This window comes from Oncorhynchus kisutch, linkage group LG13 (assembly GCF_002021735.2).
Source record: "Oncorhynchus kisutch isolate 150728-3 linkage group LG13, Okis_V2, whole genome shotgun sequence".
NCBI classification, from domain to species: domain Eukaryota; kingdom Metazoa; phylum Chordata; class Actinopteri; order Salmoniformes; family Salmonidae; genus Oncorhynchus; species Oncorhynchus kisutch.
The window spans coordinates 62,618,453-62,638,706 of NC_034186.2; the positions used below are offsets into that span (position 1 = coordinate 62,618,453).

General features: G+C 41.2%; 1 protein-coding gene across 2 annotated transcripts; it reads left to right on the plus strand.

The window, feature by feature from the left end:
* The first annotated feature begins 989 nt into the window (after positions 1-989).
* On the plus strand, positions 990-19,706 carry pnp4b (purine nucleoside phosphorylase 4b). 2 transcript variants are annotated; one of them, XM_020497993.2, is made up of 7 exons: positions 990-1,122; positions 4,367-4,539; positions 10,227-10,330; positions 14,927-15,102; positions 16,482-16,672; positions 18,013-18,092; positions 18,246-19,706. In XM_020497993.2, exons 1-7 carry the CDS (start codon positions 1,097-1,099, stop codon positions 18,390-18,392), a joined length of 897 nt encoding a protein of 298 aa, XP_020353582.1. In that variant the 5' UTR covers positions 990-1,096; the 3' UTR covers positions 18,393-19,706. The 2 variants fall into 2 exon arrangements, with proteins under 2 accessions (XP_020353582.1, XP_020353581.1); XM_020497992.2 differs by having other exon boundaries at positions 995-1,122; positions 4,352-4,539.
* The last annotated feature ends 548 nt before the right edge of the window (positions 19,707-20,254 follow it).

Genomic DNA, 20,254 nt, shown 5'->3' on the forward strand with positions numbered 1-20,254 from the left:
AATAATTAAAGGTATGTTAATGACAGTAATAACCATGTCAGTGTACTCCTTTCATATCCCAGCAAGGCAAACTGTCTAATTCTATGTCTCTAGATGATACGCCCTGATCGATATAAATCCCCTGCAATACCTACTCCTGCCACTAGCTGTTAAGCATTCTTTATAACTAATGATTTACTAAATACTATACACAAGTTTTTGCTGAACCCGGTATGGGTTCTTCTACTCAATAATCAAACATCTTAACGTTTTGAAAATGTCTGTACCTTGGAATGCTGTAGATGTGTACACTTCCTTAGTATCCCTCATGTAAGAGTGTTATGTAAGCCAATGTTACTCATTGACTGGTTTTACCTTGAACTCAGGGCATCAACACTATCTAGTCAAAAAATGGTTGTGAGCTAAATGCACACCTCTCTCTCTCCACTCAAAGTCCATGCTATGTGTGGATGGGAGCCGGATGTGTCTGAAGACGTGGAGGTGTAGCAGAATGAAAGGTCAAGGGTCACAGACAACAGCTGACTAAGATGATAGTGGCATATGCTGACGGACACTAGACATTTAACCAGAGATGCCCCCACCAACCAACCTTTGGCCACCTGAATGAATATGGTTTTGCCCCATTTCACAAATAACAACAATTAATAATCCTATGCTGTAATAAACAACCCATTAGTCATATTGCTTAAACTGATATAAAACAAGTTAGACATATTTACTTAATATTTGTTAGTGAATATTGTAGTAAGGTCCTTTCTGATTTGTTAAACAAATTCACTTTCACTATGAACGTGACTTCAAATAGGTAAAAGAACATTGGTAAACCCTGTAATTATTTGCATGTACCCTTGTCACATCGGACCTTTGCATCCCACGAGGATGTGGCTCGGCACATTTTTTTTTCTCCAGGAATCCCAAAGAATATACCCCACACTATTTCCCACCTCAAAATCAACCAATGAAAAGGTTCCACACACTAGGTTGCGTGGCACTATCTCACTCCCTTATGATCTCTCTTAACTCTATCTATCGTCGCCAGCTTTGATTAACTCTAAACTCCCCACCAGACTGCACCTGACAGACCTGTTTGTGGATCATGCATACCAAAGGAAGTACAGAATGGTAAATGTTATTTTCTTCATCATATTTCACACATCAGACAATATTTCCAGTTAAATGGATTGGTTTAGCATAAGCACAACTTTGATCCAGGGATGACAGTGAATACACACATTTCGATTTGTTTCCCATAAATTATGAAACAAAAATGTAATTGTTACATACATTTAATGTGTTTGTTTAAAACAAACATACTAGCAGTCATAACGACTTTTAGAGGGACTTACTAAGGAACATTTCAAAATGTGAATCTGAGAGGAATAAACAGGCACAGACAGTCATAGACTGCAGGTTAGCAGGGTATTATAGTATTCATTCTGGCTTTTCAATAAATACACTGATTTGTTAATACATTCAGAGGGGGCCTATATCAGAACAACTTACAAGTCAGGTCACATACTGTGCACTCAGTGAATACAAGAGGCTAAATTGGATTTGAATTGTAATTGTAATGTAAAATACCACTCAGGGGTTGACAATCTGTGGAACAATTGCTTTGAATATGTTTCCTCAGGTCAGGCACCCCATTTCAAAAGAGCAGTGAGATCTCCTCACTTATTTCAGTTATTCCTCCTGTGCCTCGGCGGATTTATTAGTTGGAGTTATTCCTGTTTGATCACAATGAAGGAAAATGGAACTGTTCTCTATACGGATGTGTTGCATTGTAATGAGGTGTGCACTTCTAATTTTATATTTATATATTGAGAGTTTGTGTCACTGGTCTACACACAAAACCCCATAATGTCAAAGTGGAATAGTATTTTTAGACAGTTTTACAAATTCATAAAAAATGAGCCAATAAGTATGCAACTCTTTTGTTATGGCCAAAATAAGTTCAGGAGTAAACAATTCACATAATAATTTGCATGGACTCACTCTGTGTGTGCAATAATAGTGTTTAAGATTTTTGATTGACTACCTCATCTCTGTACCCCACACATACAATTATGTATCTGTAAGGTCCCTCAGTCAAGCAGTGAATTTCAAACACAGATTCAACCACAAAGACCAGGAAGGTTTTCCAATATCTTGCAAAGAAGGTCACCTATTGGTAGATTTGTATTAAAAAAAGCAGACATTGAAAATCCCTTTGAGCATGGTGAAGTTATTAATTACACTTTGGATGGTGTATCAATACACCCAGTCAATACACAGATACAAGCATACTTCCGTAGAGGAAGGAAATCGCTCAGGGATTTCCCCACGAGGCCAATGGTGACTTTAAAACAGTTACAGAGTTTAATGCCTGTGATAGGAGAAAACTGAGGATGGATCAACAACATTGTAGTTACTCCACAATACTAACCTAACTGACAGAGGGAAAAGAAGGATGCCTGTAGACAATAAGAATATTCCAAAACATGCATCCTGTCTGCAACAAGGCACTAAAGTAATACTTAAAAAAATATTTCAAAGCAATTCACTTTTTGTCCTGAATACAAAGTGTTATGTTTGAGGCAAATCCAATACAACACATTACTGAGTATCATTCTCCATATTTTCAAGCATAGTGGTGGCTGCATCATGTTGTGGGTATGCTTTTAATCGTTACCGATTGGGAGTTTTTCAGGATAAAAAAATTAATGGAATGGAGCTAAGCACAGGCAAAATTCTAGAGGGGAAACCTGATTCAGTTTGCTTTCCACCAGACACTGGAAGATGAATTCACCTTTCACCAGGACAATAACCTAATCTACACTAGAGTCGTATCTGTAACTAGGCCAAATCTACACTGGAGTTGCTTATGAAGAAGACAGTGAATGTTCCTGAGTGGCCGAGTTACAGATTTGACTTAAATCTACTTAAAAATCTATGGCAAGACCTGAAAATGGTTGTCTAGCAATGATCAACTGCCAATTTTAATTTTGAAAATAATAATCTTGTACAATCCAGGTGTTCAAAGCTCTTAGAGACTTACCCAGAAAGACTCACAGCTGTAATTGCTGCCAAAAGTGCTTCTATAAAGTATTTACTCAGGGTATGAATACTTCTGTAAATGAGATATTTCTGTTTGTAATTTTCAATAAATGTGCAAACATTTCTTAAAACATGTTTTCACTATGTCATTATGTGTCATGGATCCCCCCAGAACTGTCATTACGCACACCTGGTCCCTATTCCCATTTGATTAGTAACTGTATAAGTGTGTCATTTGTTCACCATTGTCCTGTTGATTATTGTTCCAATGTCCATTGGTTCGTGTGAGTACCTGTGCTATGTTGTTTTGGCTTTTGTGCCACGTATATTGTGCAGATGATTACGGGTCTCGTCCCGTGTGATAATCATTGTGCGATTGTGTATTTATTCGAGGTACTCCTCGCTCTTTTGTTTGGGTTTCTACCCTGTGATTGTATACGTGTTTGTTTGGTCTTCGTCCCGTGCCTTTACACGGCACGCTGTAATTTAATAAATAAAAAACCCTATTACGCATTCCTGCGCCTGTCTCTCAATCCCTTTATACCAACGTAACATTATGGGGTATTGTGTTATTCCAGATGGGTGAGAAATATATTGAACACATTTTGAATTCAGGCTGTAACACAACAAAATGTGGACTAAGTCAAGGGGTATGAATACTTTCTGAGGGCACTGTAAACAAATATCTAAGTAGATATGTTACCTCGTCTTCCTTGCATCATTTTTGATGATAAACAATATTGTTCCTAGAAGGATACAGTCAGTATATTCTTTATCTATTGCAAGTGTGTTTTATTTCTATCTAACAAATTATAGAAGTTGAGCTATACCTAACTCCATTGCCTAATTCAGTTAACTGCCCAATTCAAAATTGACAGCGTGTCACTACCACCTATGGACTTGTTTAAGAAGGTTTAGACAATATGGTGGGAAAAAAGCATAGCCTATCAGAAGGTATGGTGGAACTATTACCATATTGTTCATACCAAATCCTTTCATATCCATATTAAATGTTGAGTGGTAGGGACAAGGGGTTAATTTGGAATTAAGCATGTGTCTCTACATCAGGGGTAGGCAACCATGGAGACACAATCACGTCTCTTTTTTTATTTGTGGGAATGGTTGGGAACAGATTTCCAAAATTAAACACCTTTTTAGCTAAATTCCTGGTGATTTTACAGTCTTTTTTGACCAAAAAGTTAAATCCCCCCAAAATCACATTTGCAGGACGGTTTTGGCCCGTGGGCCACCTGTTGCCGATCCCTGCTCTACATGGTGTGTAGTCAGGCAGTCTATTTAAAAATAATTACCTTAGTGTCATCTCTCCTAGCTGTTGCTCTTTTGAAGACTACAATCAGACGACAGAATGGCTTCTGAGTCGGACGAGACATAGGCCTAAGATCGCAGTGGTGTGTGGCTCAGGCCTGGGCCTGCTCGCCGATGGTGTTACCAACAAAGAGATCTTCCCTTATGCAGATATCCCCAACTTCCCCGTCAGCACAGGTGAGATGAAGTCGCTGTCACGAACGTATAATGTGTCATGATAATATTGATATGAGACTAATGATAGTATATTGTGGTCTCTACCCAGCAAACAGTGAATGTTCCTACAATGTTAAGATCAAGTTCCTATGGAGTCTTAATTTGGTTTATGTCCAATGTTAGCATGAAAACTTCCTATGACTGTTGTTTAAATGTCCCGGCAAAACCTACTAACATTCTGGGAATTCAGAAGTAACCAGAAATGGTTTGCTACGTATAAACTGTCAATCTATACTACCCACCCCCCCACACACACATACACACATACACACTTTGACAAATATAATAGGCAACGCCTCTCTGTAAACATCACCTCACCCCAATTAGCTTGTTCACTGATTCTCCCAAACATCAGGTGAACCTGTGTAGTGCTCTTAATTATGCCTGCACAGCAGAGGAATTTACATTTTCCCTCATTGATTCCATTGACACACCATTGCAGCTAAGTAGTTCATTATTTACTTGCTGAAATGCATTTGGGATTTCTGTGTGTCTTTGTCAAAATGTCGCATGGAAAAACAAATCATAACCAGTTGGCGGGAAAATGAACCAAGAATGAATAACTACGCCCCATGAATAAAATATTATAACTGGAGTAAAAATAGGCCCTAATATCTTCCACATGGAATTCTTATTATGATCTCATGGACATATTTAAATATTCATCATGTGGAGGTGAATATAAAATGTCTGCATAAGCGCTCAAATGTTCACTTTCCTATTATTATTAGAGTAAGGTGGGTCTTTGCAGAAAAGCCATAGCCTCCTGTCTAGTAACCAGCTTTTGTTGTGTTTTGGACAACAATAGCATCATAAATAAACAAATGAGAAGCCTAGAAATGACATTATTTGACAATGTTGCCTTCATTAGACAGAGCTGAATTTTTTTTTTAATTATCTTCAATTCTGGTTTGGTTTGTGTTGCAGTCTTCCCAATTATATTCTAGTTCATTTAAGCTTGTCAGAGAGAAGCCCATTGAAAACACTAATCGATGTTCAGTGCAGCACTTCTTTGGTAAATTAAATGGAGAGCATAATGATTGGCAGACATTCTAAATTAGTGTGATTTCAGACAATAGTAATATTGGTGTTTGCCTGTGAACAGGTGCTATGCTGTGTGAACCTGTAACAGCAAACAAAAACCAAAAAAATTGCCTATCCAATAACCTGTAAAACCAAAGGGCCAGAATGAATCAAATCCACACAACATAGCAGTATCCAATAAAGGCTTAGATAACCAATACGATAGTGCATCCTTAGATGGGGCGGTGGTTAGAGTAGCCTAGTGGTTAGAGCGTTGGACTAGTAACCGGAAGGTTGCGAGTTCAAACCCCCGAGCTGACAAGGTACAAATCTGTCGTTCTGCCCCTGAACAGGCAGTTAACCCACTGTTCCCAGGCCGTCATTGAAAATAAGAATATGTTCTTAACTGACTTGCCTGGTTAAATAAAGGTTAAAAAAATAAAAAAATAAAAAAATAAAAGATAACCAATACGATAGTGCATCCTTAGATAACCAATACGATAGTGCATCCTTAGATAACCAATACGATAGTGCATCCTTAGATAACCAATACGATAGTGCATCCTTAGAAATACATTATTTGCTTGGTCACTCACACCAAGTCTTTATAAAGTGACATCCAGTTACGCTCATTAAAACAAGTTAATGCAGCAATGGAATGGATTCTGAAGTAACTTCTGAAGTAACTTCAATGGACAGAGTAATAACTGACACCATCCTCCCCCCTAAACTTCCCTCTGCCAACCTCTGACGGAGGAGAAGAAAGTCACTTCTCTAAACAGTGTTGTAATCATTCAGGTTCTATCTCATTACGCAGCACTTTTCAACAAATTGCCTCTGACAAAACTCAGGGTCAAATTAACATCATCTCCACACCACCGAACACAACTCTGCTGTAGTCTCAGCCATCATCCCCACTATAAAGAAGGGTACTAAACAGACAATTACAGTTGACATTTGACAGCGGATGACTAACACTTTTATTTCAATAGCACAGATACTGTTCCTACACTGCATGCTGTCCTGAGTACTACAGTGCATTCGGAAAGTATTCAGAACCCTTGACTTTTTCCACATTTTCTTACATTAAGGCCTTATTCTAAATGTAATTAAATAAAATGTTTTCCTCATCAATCTACACACAATTCCCCATAATGACAAAGCAAAAACTGTTTTTTAGACATTTTTGCAAATGTATTCAAAATAAAAAACAAATACCTTATTTACATAAGTACTCAGACCCTTTGCTATGAGATTCGAAATTGAGCTCCTGTCCATCCTGTTTCCATTGATCATCCTTGAGATGTTTCTACAACTTGATTGGAGTCGACCTGTGGTAAATTAAATTGATTGGACATGATTTGGAAAGGCACACACCTGTCTATATAAGGTCCCACAGTTGACAGTGCATGTCAGAGCAAAAACCAAGCCATGAGGTTGAAGGAATTGCCCGTAGAGCTCAGAGGCAGGATTGTGTCGAGGCACAGATCTGGGGAAGGGCACCAAAAAATGTTTGCAGCATTGAAGGTCCCCAAGAACACAGTGGCCTTCATCAAGACTCTTCCTAGAGCTGGCTGCCTGGCCAAACTGAGCAATCGGGGGAGAAGGGCCTTGGTTAGGGAGGTGACCAAGAACCCGATGGTCACGCTGACAGAGCTCCAGAGTTCCTCCGTGGAGATGGGACAACCTTCCAGAAGGACAACAGTCTCTGCAGCACTCCACCAATGGTAGAGTGGCCAGACGGAAGCCACTCCTCACTAAAAGGCACATGACAGCCCGCTTGGAGTTTGCCAAAAGGCACCTAAAGGACTCTCAGACCATGAGAAACTAGATTCTCTAGTCTGATGAAACCAAGATTGAACTCTTTGGCCTGAATGCCAAGCGTCATGTCTGGAGGAAACCTGACACCATCCCTACGGTGAAGCACAGTGGTGGCAGCATCATGCTGCAGGGATGTTTTTCAGAGGCGGGGACTGGGAGACTAGTCAGGATCGAGGGAAAGATGAATGGAGCAAAGTACAGAGAGATCCTGCACCAGAGCGCTCAGGACCTTAGACTGGGGGTGAAAGTTCACCTTCCAACAGGACAATGACCCTAAGAACACAGCCAAGACAATGCAGGAGTGGCTTCAGGACAAGTCTCTGAATGTCCTTGAGTGGCCCAGCCAGAACGCGGACTTGAACCCGATAGAACATCTCTGGAGAGACCTGAAAATAGCTGTGCAGCGACGCTCCCCATCCAAGCTTGACAGGATCTGCAGAGAAGAATGGGAGAACCTCCCCAAATATAGATGTGTCAAGCTTGTAGCGTCATACCCAAGAAGACTTGAGGCTGTAATTGCTGCCAAGGGTGCTTCAACAAAGTACTGAGTGAAGGGTCTGACTACTTATGTAAATGTGATATTTAAGTTTTATTTGTAATACATTTCTAAATCTGTTTTTGATTTGTTATTATGGAGTATTGTGTGTTTAGTGATGAGGGGGAAAAAACAATTGAATCAATTTTAGAATAAGGCTGTAACGTAACAAAATCTTGAAAAAGTCAAGGGGTCTGAATTCTTTCCGAATGCACTTTCTATAGTCTATGTCAGATTATAAACCGGGTGGTTTGAGCCATGGATGCTGATTGTCTGAAAGCTGTGGTATTTTTAAGCAATAAGGCATGGGGGGGGTGTGGTATATGGCCAATATACCCCGGGTAAGGGCTGTTCTTAGGCACAACGCATTGCGGAGTGCCTGGAGACAGCCCTTAGCCGTGGTATAATGGCCATATATCACAAAACCCGAGGTGCCATATTTATTTTTTAAACTGATTACCAACATAATTAGAGCAGAAGTTTACATACACTCAATTAGTATTTGGTAGCATTGCCTTTACATTGTTTAACTTGGGTCCAACGTTTTGGGTAGCCTTCAACAAGCTTCCCACAATAAATTGGGTGAATTATGTGGACTTGCCAAAACTATAATTTGTTAACAAGAAATTTGTGGAGTGGTTGAAAAAACGAGTTTTAATGACTACAACCTAATTGTATGTACAGTTGAAGTCGGAAGTTTACATACACTTAGGTTGGAGTCATTAAAACTCATTTTTCAACCACTCCATACATTTCTTGTTAACAAATTATAGCTTTGGCAAGTCGGTTAGGATGTCTACTTTGTGCATGACACAAGTAATTTGTCCAACAATTGTTTACAGACAGGTTATTTCACTTATAATTCACTGTATCACAATTCCATTGGGGCAGAACACTATGTTGACTGTGCCTTTAAACAGCTTGGACAATTCCAGAAATTTCTGTCAAGGCTTTAGAAGCTTCTGATAGGCTAATTGACATCATTTCAGTCAATTGGAGGTGTACCTGTGGATGTATTTCAAGGCCTACCTTCAAACTCAGTGCCTCTTTGCTTGACATCATTGGAAAATCAAAAGAAATCAGCCAAGACCTCAGAAAAAAAATTGTAGACCTCCACAAGTCTGGTTCATCATTGGGAGCAATTTCCAAATGCCTGAAGGTACCACATTCATCTGTACAAACAATAGTACGCAAGTATAAACACCATGGGACCACGCAACCGTCACACCGCTTCATAAGGAGACGTGTTCTGTCTCATAGAGATGAACGTACTTTGGTGCAAAAAGTGCAAATCAATCCCAGACAACAGCAAAGGACCTTGTCCTTTGGTACAAAAGTATCTATATACACATGAGTCCTACATGAGTCCTATATCGACATAACCTAAAAGGCTGCTCAGCAAGGAAGAAGCCGCTGCTCCAAAACCACCATAAAAAAGCCAGACTTCGGTTTGCAACTGCACATGGGGACAAAGATCGTAATTTTTGGAGAAATGTCCTCTGGTCTGATGAAACAAAAATAGAACTGTTTTGCCATAATGGAGGAAAAAGGGGGAGTCTTGCAAGCTGAAGAAACCCATCCTAACCATGAAGCATGGGGGTGGCAGCATCATGTTGTGGGGGTGCTTTGCTGTAGGAGGGACTGGTGCACTTCACAATGGACAGAGTAACAACTGACACCATCCTCCCCCTAAACTTCCCTCTGTCAACCTCTGACGGAGGAGAAGAAAGTCACTTCTCTAAACAGTGTTGTAATCATTCGGGTCCTATCTCACTACGCAGCACCCGAAACGTTTGACCCAATTTAAAGGCAATGCTACCAAATACGAATTGAGTGTATGTTAACTTCTGACCCACTGGGAATGCAATGAAAGAATAAAAGCTGAAATAAATCATTCTATTTACTATTATTTTAACATTTCACATTCTTAAAATAAAGTGGTGATCCTAACTGACCTAAGACATGGGAATTTTTACTAGGATTAAAATGTCAGGAATTGTGAAAAACTGAGTTTAAATGTATTTGGCTAAGGTATATGTAAACTTTCGACTTTAACTGTATGTACATGCAGAGAGTTTTTCATTACAACAGTAGTATTTTATTTCTATAGGACTCTCTCATGCTTGGAGTATGAACAACACAAATCGGACAACTTCTGTGAAATTAAACATGAATAAAACAGCAATTCACAGTTTGTATTTTCTAACCCTACATGAGACATGCTGTATCACTAACCGTCCATGACAGAATATGCTTGTGTCCTTCACAGTCCCGGGTCATGAGGGGTGTCTGGTGTTTGGTATTCTGAAAGGCAAATCCTGCGTCTTCATGCAAGGCAGATTCCATCTCTACGAGGGCTATTCACTCTGTAAGGTAAGTCCAAATACAGTATCTGACCGATGAACAGGTAATAATATATGCCATTTAGTAGATGCTTCGATTCAAAGTGACTTACAGTCATGCGGGGGGGGGGGGGGGGGTACATTTGACATATATGGGTGGTCCCAGGAATCAAACCCACTACCTTGACATTACAACATTCATGCTTTATCAACTGAGCTACAAACTGAGCAACGAAGGACCCCATACATTTAGGGACTCCCAGTACCATGACGAAGACTATATCTATATTAATAAGGTATAGGCCCTATTTTAAACATCCAACATTAAGACATTTGCTTTACACTACTAGTCATTCTACTCTTTTACCTTGCTGCTCTACCCTTTGAGATCAGGGAAATATCACATCAGACTATTTTAACCATCAATATTCCTAGCCTCCATGGATTCAACCCAGTCCCTGCTCATCTATAACCCTTACACATTCCCGCTACGGCGACACCGGATGTTTTGAAATATTCATCACCAGTGTGTGCTTATATTAGCCAGAAGGAAAAGAGTGAAACAAAATGGGTCCTTTCCTTTGGAGCGCTTGCGAAAAACTCTCCATTGTGGCTCAACAAGGTCATGTTAACTGAAGGAGAACTCCTCCTATTTGTATAACAGAGAGGGGCTGGCATCTCCGGCCTTGGCCCATTGACTTTATCTGTCACAATCAGGAAAATGGGAGGCAGGAAGACGATTGCTGAAACCAGCCTGGGAACTGCTGACTCTGCACAAGGCTGTATATTTTATCAAACAAAGTTTAGGACAGGGTCACCACTGATCTGGGCCCTGTTTCTTAAAAATGTCCCTGGCAGCAATGAGGTCATTTTTGGGTCATTTGGTGTGAATTTGAACAAAATGTCAATGAAATGAAGCCATTTTCTCAAACAGCTTGTAAGGATATTGGGCCAAATGTTGAGTGGATGAGAGGTATGTGCCAGCAGCCGTTCACCTGTGTTGCGACGCTTGTCTTATTTGTATATAAAAGTATTTCAAAGCAGCAACTTTCTGTATGTAGGTTTTTGCTTGGATGAGACTTACAGCCCCAATCAACCAGTCAATCAGCTGTAGCACTGCATATTTATGATGTCACTCCAGAGTTAAATGAGTCCTTTCCTTCCACTGTTTTGGTTAAGGCAGCATAAATGCAACCCTCTCTAGACCCTCTAGGCCCTTGGTAAATGGCTAAGGAATCTTCTGTTGTCTGGAGTGGCGAGGGAAATTCTCAGAGCAATTACGACATTGACAACATGACATCATGTATTAGAGTCAACCCTCATGGCTGCCGGACACCGGCACATAAGTGAAGCACAGGCTTTTTGGCCTTTCACTTAGGGTCACCACATTGTACCTGTCAATCAATAGCACTAGTAAATACCACATTGCTCATTCTCATCCTTTGATTCTGACCAGTCCAGACAATAATTTGTTCCTATTGACCTAGATTGCATTGGACGGCGGCGAAAGTATAGACATATTGTATAACAGTCTATGAGAACAGCAGGAGACAGTCTAAAGATGTGTAATTATGATGAGATATCGAAGCAGCATTTCTACCTCCCAGGTGCTAGGCAGTAAACACGTCATCATGTTCTCATTGACTGTGACCACAGAGGAGGGCTTAAGTTGCAGCCTCGCCATTGGACATACAGAAGTATCTTACACCGCAAGAGGCTTTGGTGACAGTTTATAGGGAGACACAGAGAACAACAGACCAAATGCTGCCCTCTAGATCAATGTCTTATCTCCTATGGACTGTTTCTCAATTCTGACCTCCACAATATTGTTTTCACCTGTCAATTCTCTTCAGATCAGAGTAGATGTAGGATAGGACCCAAAGGAGAGGAAGTAACTTTACACTGCTGAGATGCAGCCCATAGGTGAGCACTGTCACGGTTAGGGTTGCAAAGGGACGGTATATTACTGGAAACTTTAGAAGTTTACCATTAAACGACCAGAATTTGGTCTCTTTTAAGGATTTTATGTAATCTGTCACAAGACATCTAGTGGCACGTTTGGGTACTTCGGATTATCACAGGTGTCTAACAATCTCTGGTCTGGCCTTGTCACATAATATGATTTTACAATTTAAAAACAATTGAATGACAAATCTGCAAAACATTATGTGTGTGGCTCAGTTGGTAAAGCATGGGTTGTGGGTTCGATTCCCATGGGGGACCAGTATGAAAATGTATTACTGTAAGTTGCAATAAGAGGGTTTTAGCATGAAATATAATTTTTAAATATTTTTACAAACTTTTATTTATTTTATTATGTCAATATGTATTTGTTGTCAAGCTGGTTGCAGTTGTGAAAAAAGTAAATAGTTGCAGAGTTAACTAGAAAATAATACCATAGTTGATGAGATGCTTTTTTCACTCAATCAGCTATTTTCTCTTGAACCATATTTATTTATTTAATCTTTATTTAACTAGGCAAGTTAGTTAAGAACAAATTCTTATTTTCAATGACGGCCTAGGAACAGTGCCTTGTTCAGTGCCTGAACTGCCTTGTTCAGGGGCAGAACAACAGATTTGTACCTTGTTAGCTCAGGAATTTGAACTTGCAACCTTTCGGTTACTAGTCCAATGCTCTAACCACTTGGCTACCCTATTTAGTACAAACTCCTGTACAATATCGACACAGATATAATAAATGAATAATTTATATGAGGTTTCCTATCTTGAGGGCTGACTGAACATGCAGCAAAACGTGTAAGGTGTTAGAGAAGAACAGGTGTGATTACAGTGGATGTTGGACCTCTTTCCTATGGCTCAGCACACCAGACAAGGCGACAAAGCGATTTCTGCTAAATTTACCCCAGCACATGCAACCGATACAGCTGTGGTTTCAGCCTGCCATCTGCCCACTCTCTTTGTCTTTCTCTCATTCTCTCCCTTCTTTTCTCTCTCTCTTTCTTAATTTCTCTTTCCCCCACCACTACCACCACACAATCTCACACTCTCTACTCTCATCTCCATGTCTCTACTCTCATCTCCATGTCTTCCCTGTTCTGCTCACTTTCTTTCCCAACATTATCGGACAGCAGTCCAGTATGTGTGACAGGGACACCAGGGTGTCCATACACTCCATCAGCCCAGGGACACATCCATGAGTCATTGTATCTGACACCTCCGACACCAACATCGCACCACTCTCACAAGAGTTTACGTAAAGACAAAACAAATACAGAGGTGTTGCAGCGAGAACTCAGTAAATATCTGGAAGGCGTAGTGATGCTACTAGTTTGTTACCAATTTTATATCTCCCTTTTCATACACTTTATTTTATGATACACTTTGTTCCATTGATTTTTACATCAAGTGCCTGGTACATAGCAGAAAAGCAATATGGTTTTGCTTTGTTGAATCGCACTCACACAAGCGCTCTCGCTCTCCCTCCCTCCCCCTGATTTGCAATCAGGGTGCGAGCTGTTATCTCTCTCATCTCAGTGTGTCGGTAGGAGATGCATGGCAAGGTTAATTAGCTGGCTTGCTTCGTTAGCCCTCCCTGATCTCCTCTCCCTCTGTGAGTGGTGCCTTTCATACAAACTGCTAGCATGCAGCTGGAGTTAGCCTTGGTGCTAGTTCTGTATTGTATAGTGGCTGTTATTGGAGCATGATGAGTCTTATTGGCATGCATGTTTAATTAAGATAAGCATGCATAAACATGTATACACATAAAAAAAATCGCTTCTCCTATGCCACACACAAATATACATGCAGGTGAGGCAAGGAAAGACATGGAGGAAAGGAGGGAAGGAGGCTAGAAAGGTGATCTGGCATTGAAATATATTCACCAATTGCCAATCCTAGCTTGCAAACTGACAGAAATGTGCATTTTCATGAGTCACTGTACACCCCACACACGCGCCCACACATGCAAACCATGTTTATGGATGTTGCACTAGTGGTGCCGTGTGTATGTGTCTGTCAGTGGTCTGACTTACAAATGTAGGATCTTAATTTGAGTCCGTTTTCTACAGCAGGAAAATAATGCTGCAGCAACAGGAAATGTGAATTCTTATGCGGATTATAATTAATGCAAAGAGCAAAAATTGGACAGCGCTCTGGTGAATAAACTTAAATGAACATATGTTTATTGCTGCACTCAAATACACTACAAGTTTTACATTTCAGGAAAGTTCTCCTGCAACAGGGTGATCAAATTAAGATCCTACATCTGTACCCTATTGGGTATTTCTATATCAAGAGAAGTGTGTGTGTGACAGAGTTACTAGTCGTGGCTGCATGCTTCTAGCAGATTGTATGCACATCTTGTGTATTACTGGTGCTGGAGATAACCAAGAATGGTCCAAGAGAGAGAATAATACATTTTATGTCTCATTTCTCATCTTCCCCTTAATGGTACAATAAGGTGTTGGTAGCATTCTCTTCACCTCTCTCGTCGTTTCCTCTCTTCTATATTTATCTCTCCCTTTCTCTCCAACTCCCTTTTCCTCTTCACTCGTCCACTCCTTTCTCCTCTCCTCCTCTATACTCATATAATTCTCTTGTTTTCTCTCTCTGACTTTCTCCCCACCTGTATTTCTCTCCTCTCTATCCCCCTCCTCTTCTCCCCCAGGTCACATTCCCGGTGCGGATCTTCAAGCTGTTGGGCGTGGAGACCCTCATTGTGACTAACGCCTCAGGGGGCCTGTGTCCGGACTTCAAAGTGGGCGACATCATGCTCATTAAGGACCACATTAACCTGCCAGGCTTCGCCGGCCAGCACCCTCTGTGCGGCCCCAATGACGAACGGTACAACCAGAGACAGGGAGACAGAAAGATAGGGGTAGAGAGGGGAGACAGGGGTAGAGAGGGGAGGTAAGGAGAGAGGGAGAGGGTTGTGGGAGGGCACAGCACCCTCTGTGCGGCCCCAATGACGAACGGTACAACCAGAGACAGGTAGACAGAAAGATTGAGGGAAGAAAGGGGAGACAGTGGTAGAGAGGGGGGATAAGGAGAGAGGGAGAGGGGTGTGGGAGGGCACATCACTCACTGTGCAGCTACAATGATGAACGATACAGGCAGAGAGATGGAGAGAGGCAGGGAAGAGGGATGGAGAGAGGGGTGGGGGGAATGGGTAGGGGAGAGTGGAAGTGATGGAGGGAGAGTCAAGGAGAGGGAGTGAAAATGTAGTATAGTCTGAAGCACAACGGTGGGAGGAGAGATGGAAAGAGAGAGAGTTGCAGTCAGTGAGAGAACTGAAATGATCCCGGAGAGAGGAAGCACGGGGAGGGAGAGGGGAAGCACGGGGAGGGAGAGGGGAAGCACGGGGAGGGAGAGAGGAAGCATGGGGAGGGAGAGAGGAAGCACGGGGAGGGAGAGGGGAAGCACGGGGAGGGAGAGGGGAAGAAATACATACTCTTCAAGTAATCTATCTAGCTCACTAGGTTACATGGAACCTGTAATTCATATTTCCCTTTACAGCTAGGAGGTTGTAGATCAATGACAAATAAACTGTATATTTAGTGTAAGTGCTCAGAGAGCTACAGGTAACTGCCAAAATAATGGAAACACTTGAGCAAATGAGGAATACAAAATATATTGAAAGCAGGTGCTTCCACCCAGGTGTGGTTCCTGAGTTAATTAGGCAATTAATATCCCATCATGCTTAGGGTCATGTATAAAAATGCTGGGCAGGCTATTATTTTGGCTAGCTTGGCTCTGCTCCAATAGGATGACACAAAATGGCTTGATGAGCATGAAAACGATGTAATGGCGGTCTCAGTCACCAGATCTCAACCCAATTGAAAACTTATGGGAGATTCTGGAGCGGTGCCTGAGACAGCGTTTTCCACCACAATCAACAAAACACCAAATTATGACATTTCTCGTGGAAGAATGGTGTCGCGTCCCTCCAATAGAGTTCCACGCAATTGTAAAATCGAAGCCAAAGTGCATTGAAGCTGTTCTGGCTCGTGGTGGCCCAAAACCCTATTAAGACACTTTATGTTGGTGTTGCCTTTATGTTGGCAGTTGCCTGTATACTATCATAATACTGTATTATATTACAGTATTATTCATATTATTAATAGTAGCAGATTATTGGTAGATTAGGAGAGATGCATTGCAATAGTATTTGCTCCATATGTCCCATCGATAAGCCAGTAGTGATTGTCTGTGCTCTGCTCCAGGTTTGGGATCCGGTTCCCCTGCATGTCAGATGCCTACAGTAAGGACCTGAGGAAGCTAGCTCTGGATATCAGTCATGAGCTGGACTATACCAACTTTGTGCGGGAAGGGGTGTACTGCATGGTGAGCGGGCCCAACTTCGAGACCATCGCTGAGGCACGCATGTTGCAGGTCTTGGGGTGCGACTCTGTGGGTGAGTGGTGACAACACAGGCCTACGGGCTACAACCACGAATGGGTATTTCATCACCAGAACTGGCTATGACTTGAACAACAAATTACAGTTAATGTTAGGAAATGGTTCAATTTAAGTTTAAAGGAACAATAGATATTTAATACAACTTGTGTTTCAAAATGCTGTATCAAGATCAAGCATCTACTCAGGAAGGGGATGTTTTGTCAGAGAGCCAAGTGACCACCAGCCACAACATGGTTTAACAACGATACAAACACAGACGAGGCTTGCTCACTCTCCTTTTCCCCTTTTTAGTTCATTAACACTGCTCTAATTGGACCTCCCTCGTAAAAACACCCATGCTGGGCTCGTTAATAAATGATGGTGCTAGCTCTGCTAACAGAGCCGACCAATGCTAATTAGCTTAGCGATTAGGTCAACAGATAGACCAACAGGCTGCTACATGCTGTGACGCTAATTGGTCTGATGATTTGATCCAGGATCAAAATACAACATCAATATCTGTTACAATTTACAGTGGGCAGAATTAACGAATGACATCTTTCATGATCCACTCCCCCTAAGAACATGTATTTTGCCGACTTGTTACCTTAAGAGCTTGTTGTTGTAGCCAACCAAAAAGCCGCTTTGGTTCCTTGTTTTGATGACGTTTTGAGTTATTACTCCTGTGAGTGTATTATTTAATGTGAGAGTCCAATTCAGGTCTGCCAATCCATATTTTTTTTATGTGGTGTTTTTTCTTTACCATGCTTGAGTTTCAGCTTAGTGGAGGCTGTGTTTGAGTGAGTGAGACCTTTGGCTTAATAAGTATTTTTAATTCATATGCTTTTTGGTTATGCCTGTAAACATTGTTTTGTCGTTGCATTCGTACAGTATGTGCCTGTGTAAATTGTATCCATGTTTTTAGCATGGTTTTAATGATATGTGAGATCTGGCTGGGTTCCCATTAAATACTAACATGGGAATGGGACCTAATCTCATGGAATGGGACCTAATCTCATGGAATGGGACCTAATCTCATGGAATGGGACCTAATCTCATGGAATGGGACCTAATCTCAGGGAATGTGACCTAATCTCAGGGAACGAGACCAAAATTCAGGGGGAAGTCCACAGAGGGGGTTATTAATGATGCTGAATAGTATAACCACCTCTCTACACACACACAAACACACAACCATGACCCGGTGCCACCCACAAACCCTGTTGGATATTTTGCCATTTTCTCTCTGCCCCCCCCCCCCCCCCCCCACCCCTCTCGCTTTCCATCCCCATGAACCTGCCAACCTCCGCTCCTGTCCCCGTCTGCACTCCCCAACCCCTTTCCTCTTCCCCATAGGCATGAGTACGGTCCCAGAGGTAACAGTGGCCAAGCATTGTGGCCTGAGGGTCTTTGGTCTCTCACTCATCACCAACAAGGTATTGATTGACTTCTCTTATTGCTGTATATCATTTGATGTGCCTTATCTGCACACACTCTGAACAGCTCAGCATATCTATTCTGTCATCTGTTGACTAGTTATTGAGTATGGTACCGGAGCATCTTAATGTATTCTTATTATCATTGTGAAGGTCTCCCTGGACTACAGCCGTGAGGAGAAGGTGAACCATGAGGAGGTCCTGGAGATCAGCAAGATGAGGGCGGAGCATGTGCAGATGATGCTCAACACACTTATTGCCCGCTCAGACCAGCTGGACGAGGGCCTCAATGTCAACTGAAGGAGGAAGGGGGATGGAGAAAGAGACAGAGACATACTCTAATGTTGAAGCACATTCTCACACACAGACACTCACAAACACGCAGAAATGTACACAGACATGTGCAAACATGTACATATCATTCACTGTGAATCTTTACAATAAATAACCACCCATGATGATGAAAGAATTTAGTCAATTTTCCAGTTTAATAAAATGTTCTAAAGTTGTTGTTTTTTACACAAGAACCAGTCTTATGCTTATTTGATGATAGGGCACTGACATGAGAATACGTAATGCTCCTATTTAACATCAGCTGAAGGGGTGTCACTACCAGTTGAACAACTGAACACCTTCAACTGAAATGTGTCTTCTGCGTTTAACCCAACCTAGGTATCCCCTTTCCTTACGTGAGGAAATTCAGAGAGAGAGAGAGATTGTCACGCCCTGTGACTTGGGTGGGCAAATCTGTTTCTATTTCTTTGTTGGCCTAGTATGGTTCGTTGTCTCTGATTGGGGATCATACTTAGGCAGCCCTTTTTCCCACCTTCAGTTGTGGGATCTTGTTTTTGTACAGTTACTGTGTAGCCTGCAAAACATTACGTTTGTTTATCTTTTGTTGTTTTTATCTAAATAAAGAAAGATGTACGCTTACCATGCTGCGCCTTGATCCGATCCTTCAAACAACGGACATAACAGAAGATCGTTGTTGGGATCTTCTGTTACGTTCATTGTTTGAAGGATCGGACCAAGGCGCAGCATGGTAAGCGTACATCTTTATTTAGATGAACACCAAAAAAACAAAAGATAAACGAGGTGGGAAACAAGGCTGCCTAAGTATGATCCCCAATCAGAGACAACAATAGACAGCTGCATCTGATTGGGAACCATACCCGGCCAACAAAGAAATAGAAAAACTAGAATGCTCACCAAATCACACCCCGACCTAACCAAATAGAGAAATAAAAAGGCTCTCTAAGGTCAGGGCATGACAGAGATTATACATTAATTCCACCAAATGTTTTTCTCCCAAAAATAAATGTGAAAAGCCTCCAACCAGAAAATAGCATTTAATGACAACTAGTGGGGAAAAAAATATGCAACTGAACTAATGTACAGATGATGGTGCTTTTCTCTTCAAATTCCTCCTGCTATTCAGAGCTAGTGACAGAAAAAACATGTCCTGTATTGATATAAGTATACAGGGCTTTCTTCTTTGTTATTCCCTCACTGTTTAGAACGAGAATCAAACTATTATTTATGTGCTTCACTGTGTTTACCAGACAACACAAGTCTGTTTCATAAAGTTGATTAAAAAACTATTTTCATACTGAACAATTACGGTGTTACGAGTTAGTTTGACTGCAATAACAGTGAGAGCTCATGTAGAAATAATGTTTCTTGTAAGAATTTACACAGCAACAGAAAAAATGTACAGAAAAACTTTGGATCTTGCCAAAGCAAATACTCTGTTCACTGCCTTGCCTTACAGTAAATCGAAGTGCATTCATCTATAAAGAAAACACTGCCATCTTTCACAGGGCTCCTCAGCCAATATGGCTCAGTGGTAACTTCTGCACTGTAGCGATAAGCTTGGAGAACACTGATGTGTTCATAACAAGGTTTTCCCATTGTAAATATATAGATCCATATATAAATAAACATACAGTAGATATAGATCTAGATATAGATCATAAACAGACTTTAAGTGTGTTTATTTGTGTCTGTGTGTGTTCGTCAGTGCATGCGTGTGTGTGTGAATATTGGGGCGGCAGGTAGACTAGGGGTTAAGAGCGTTGGGCCAGTAACTGAAAGGTCGCTGGTTCGAATAGGTGAAAATCTGTCGTCGTGCCCTTGAGCAAGGCAATTAACCCTAATTGCTC

What these genes read in the sequence shown, in the direction of transcription:
- pnp4b (XM_020497992.2), top strand. Translation starts at nt 1,097, where the DNA reads ATGCATACCAAAGGAAGTACAGAATG. An exon ending in CAACTTCCCCGTCAGCACAG is followed by an intron (nt 4,540 to 10,226) that starts GTGAGATGAAGT and finishes TGTCCTTCACAG; the next exon opens with TCCCGGGTCATGAGGGGTGT. An exon ending in AGGGCTATTCACTCTGTAAG is followed by an intron (nt 10,331 to 14,926) that starts GTAAGTCCAAAT and finishes CTTCTCCCCCAG; the next exon opens with GTCACATTCCCGGTGCGGAT.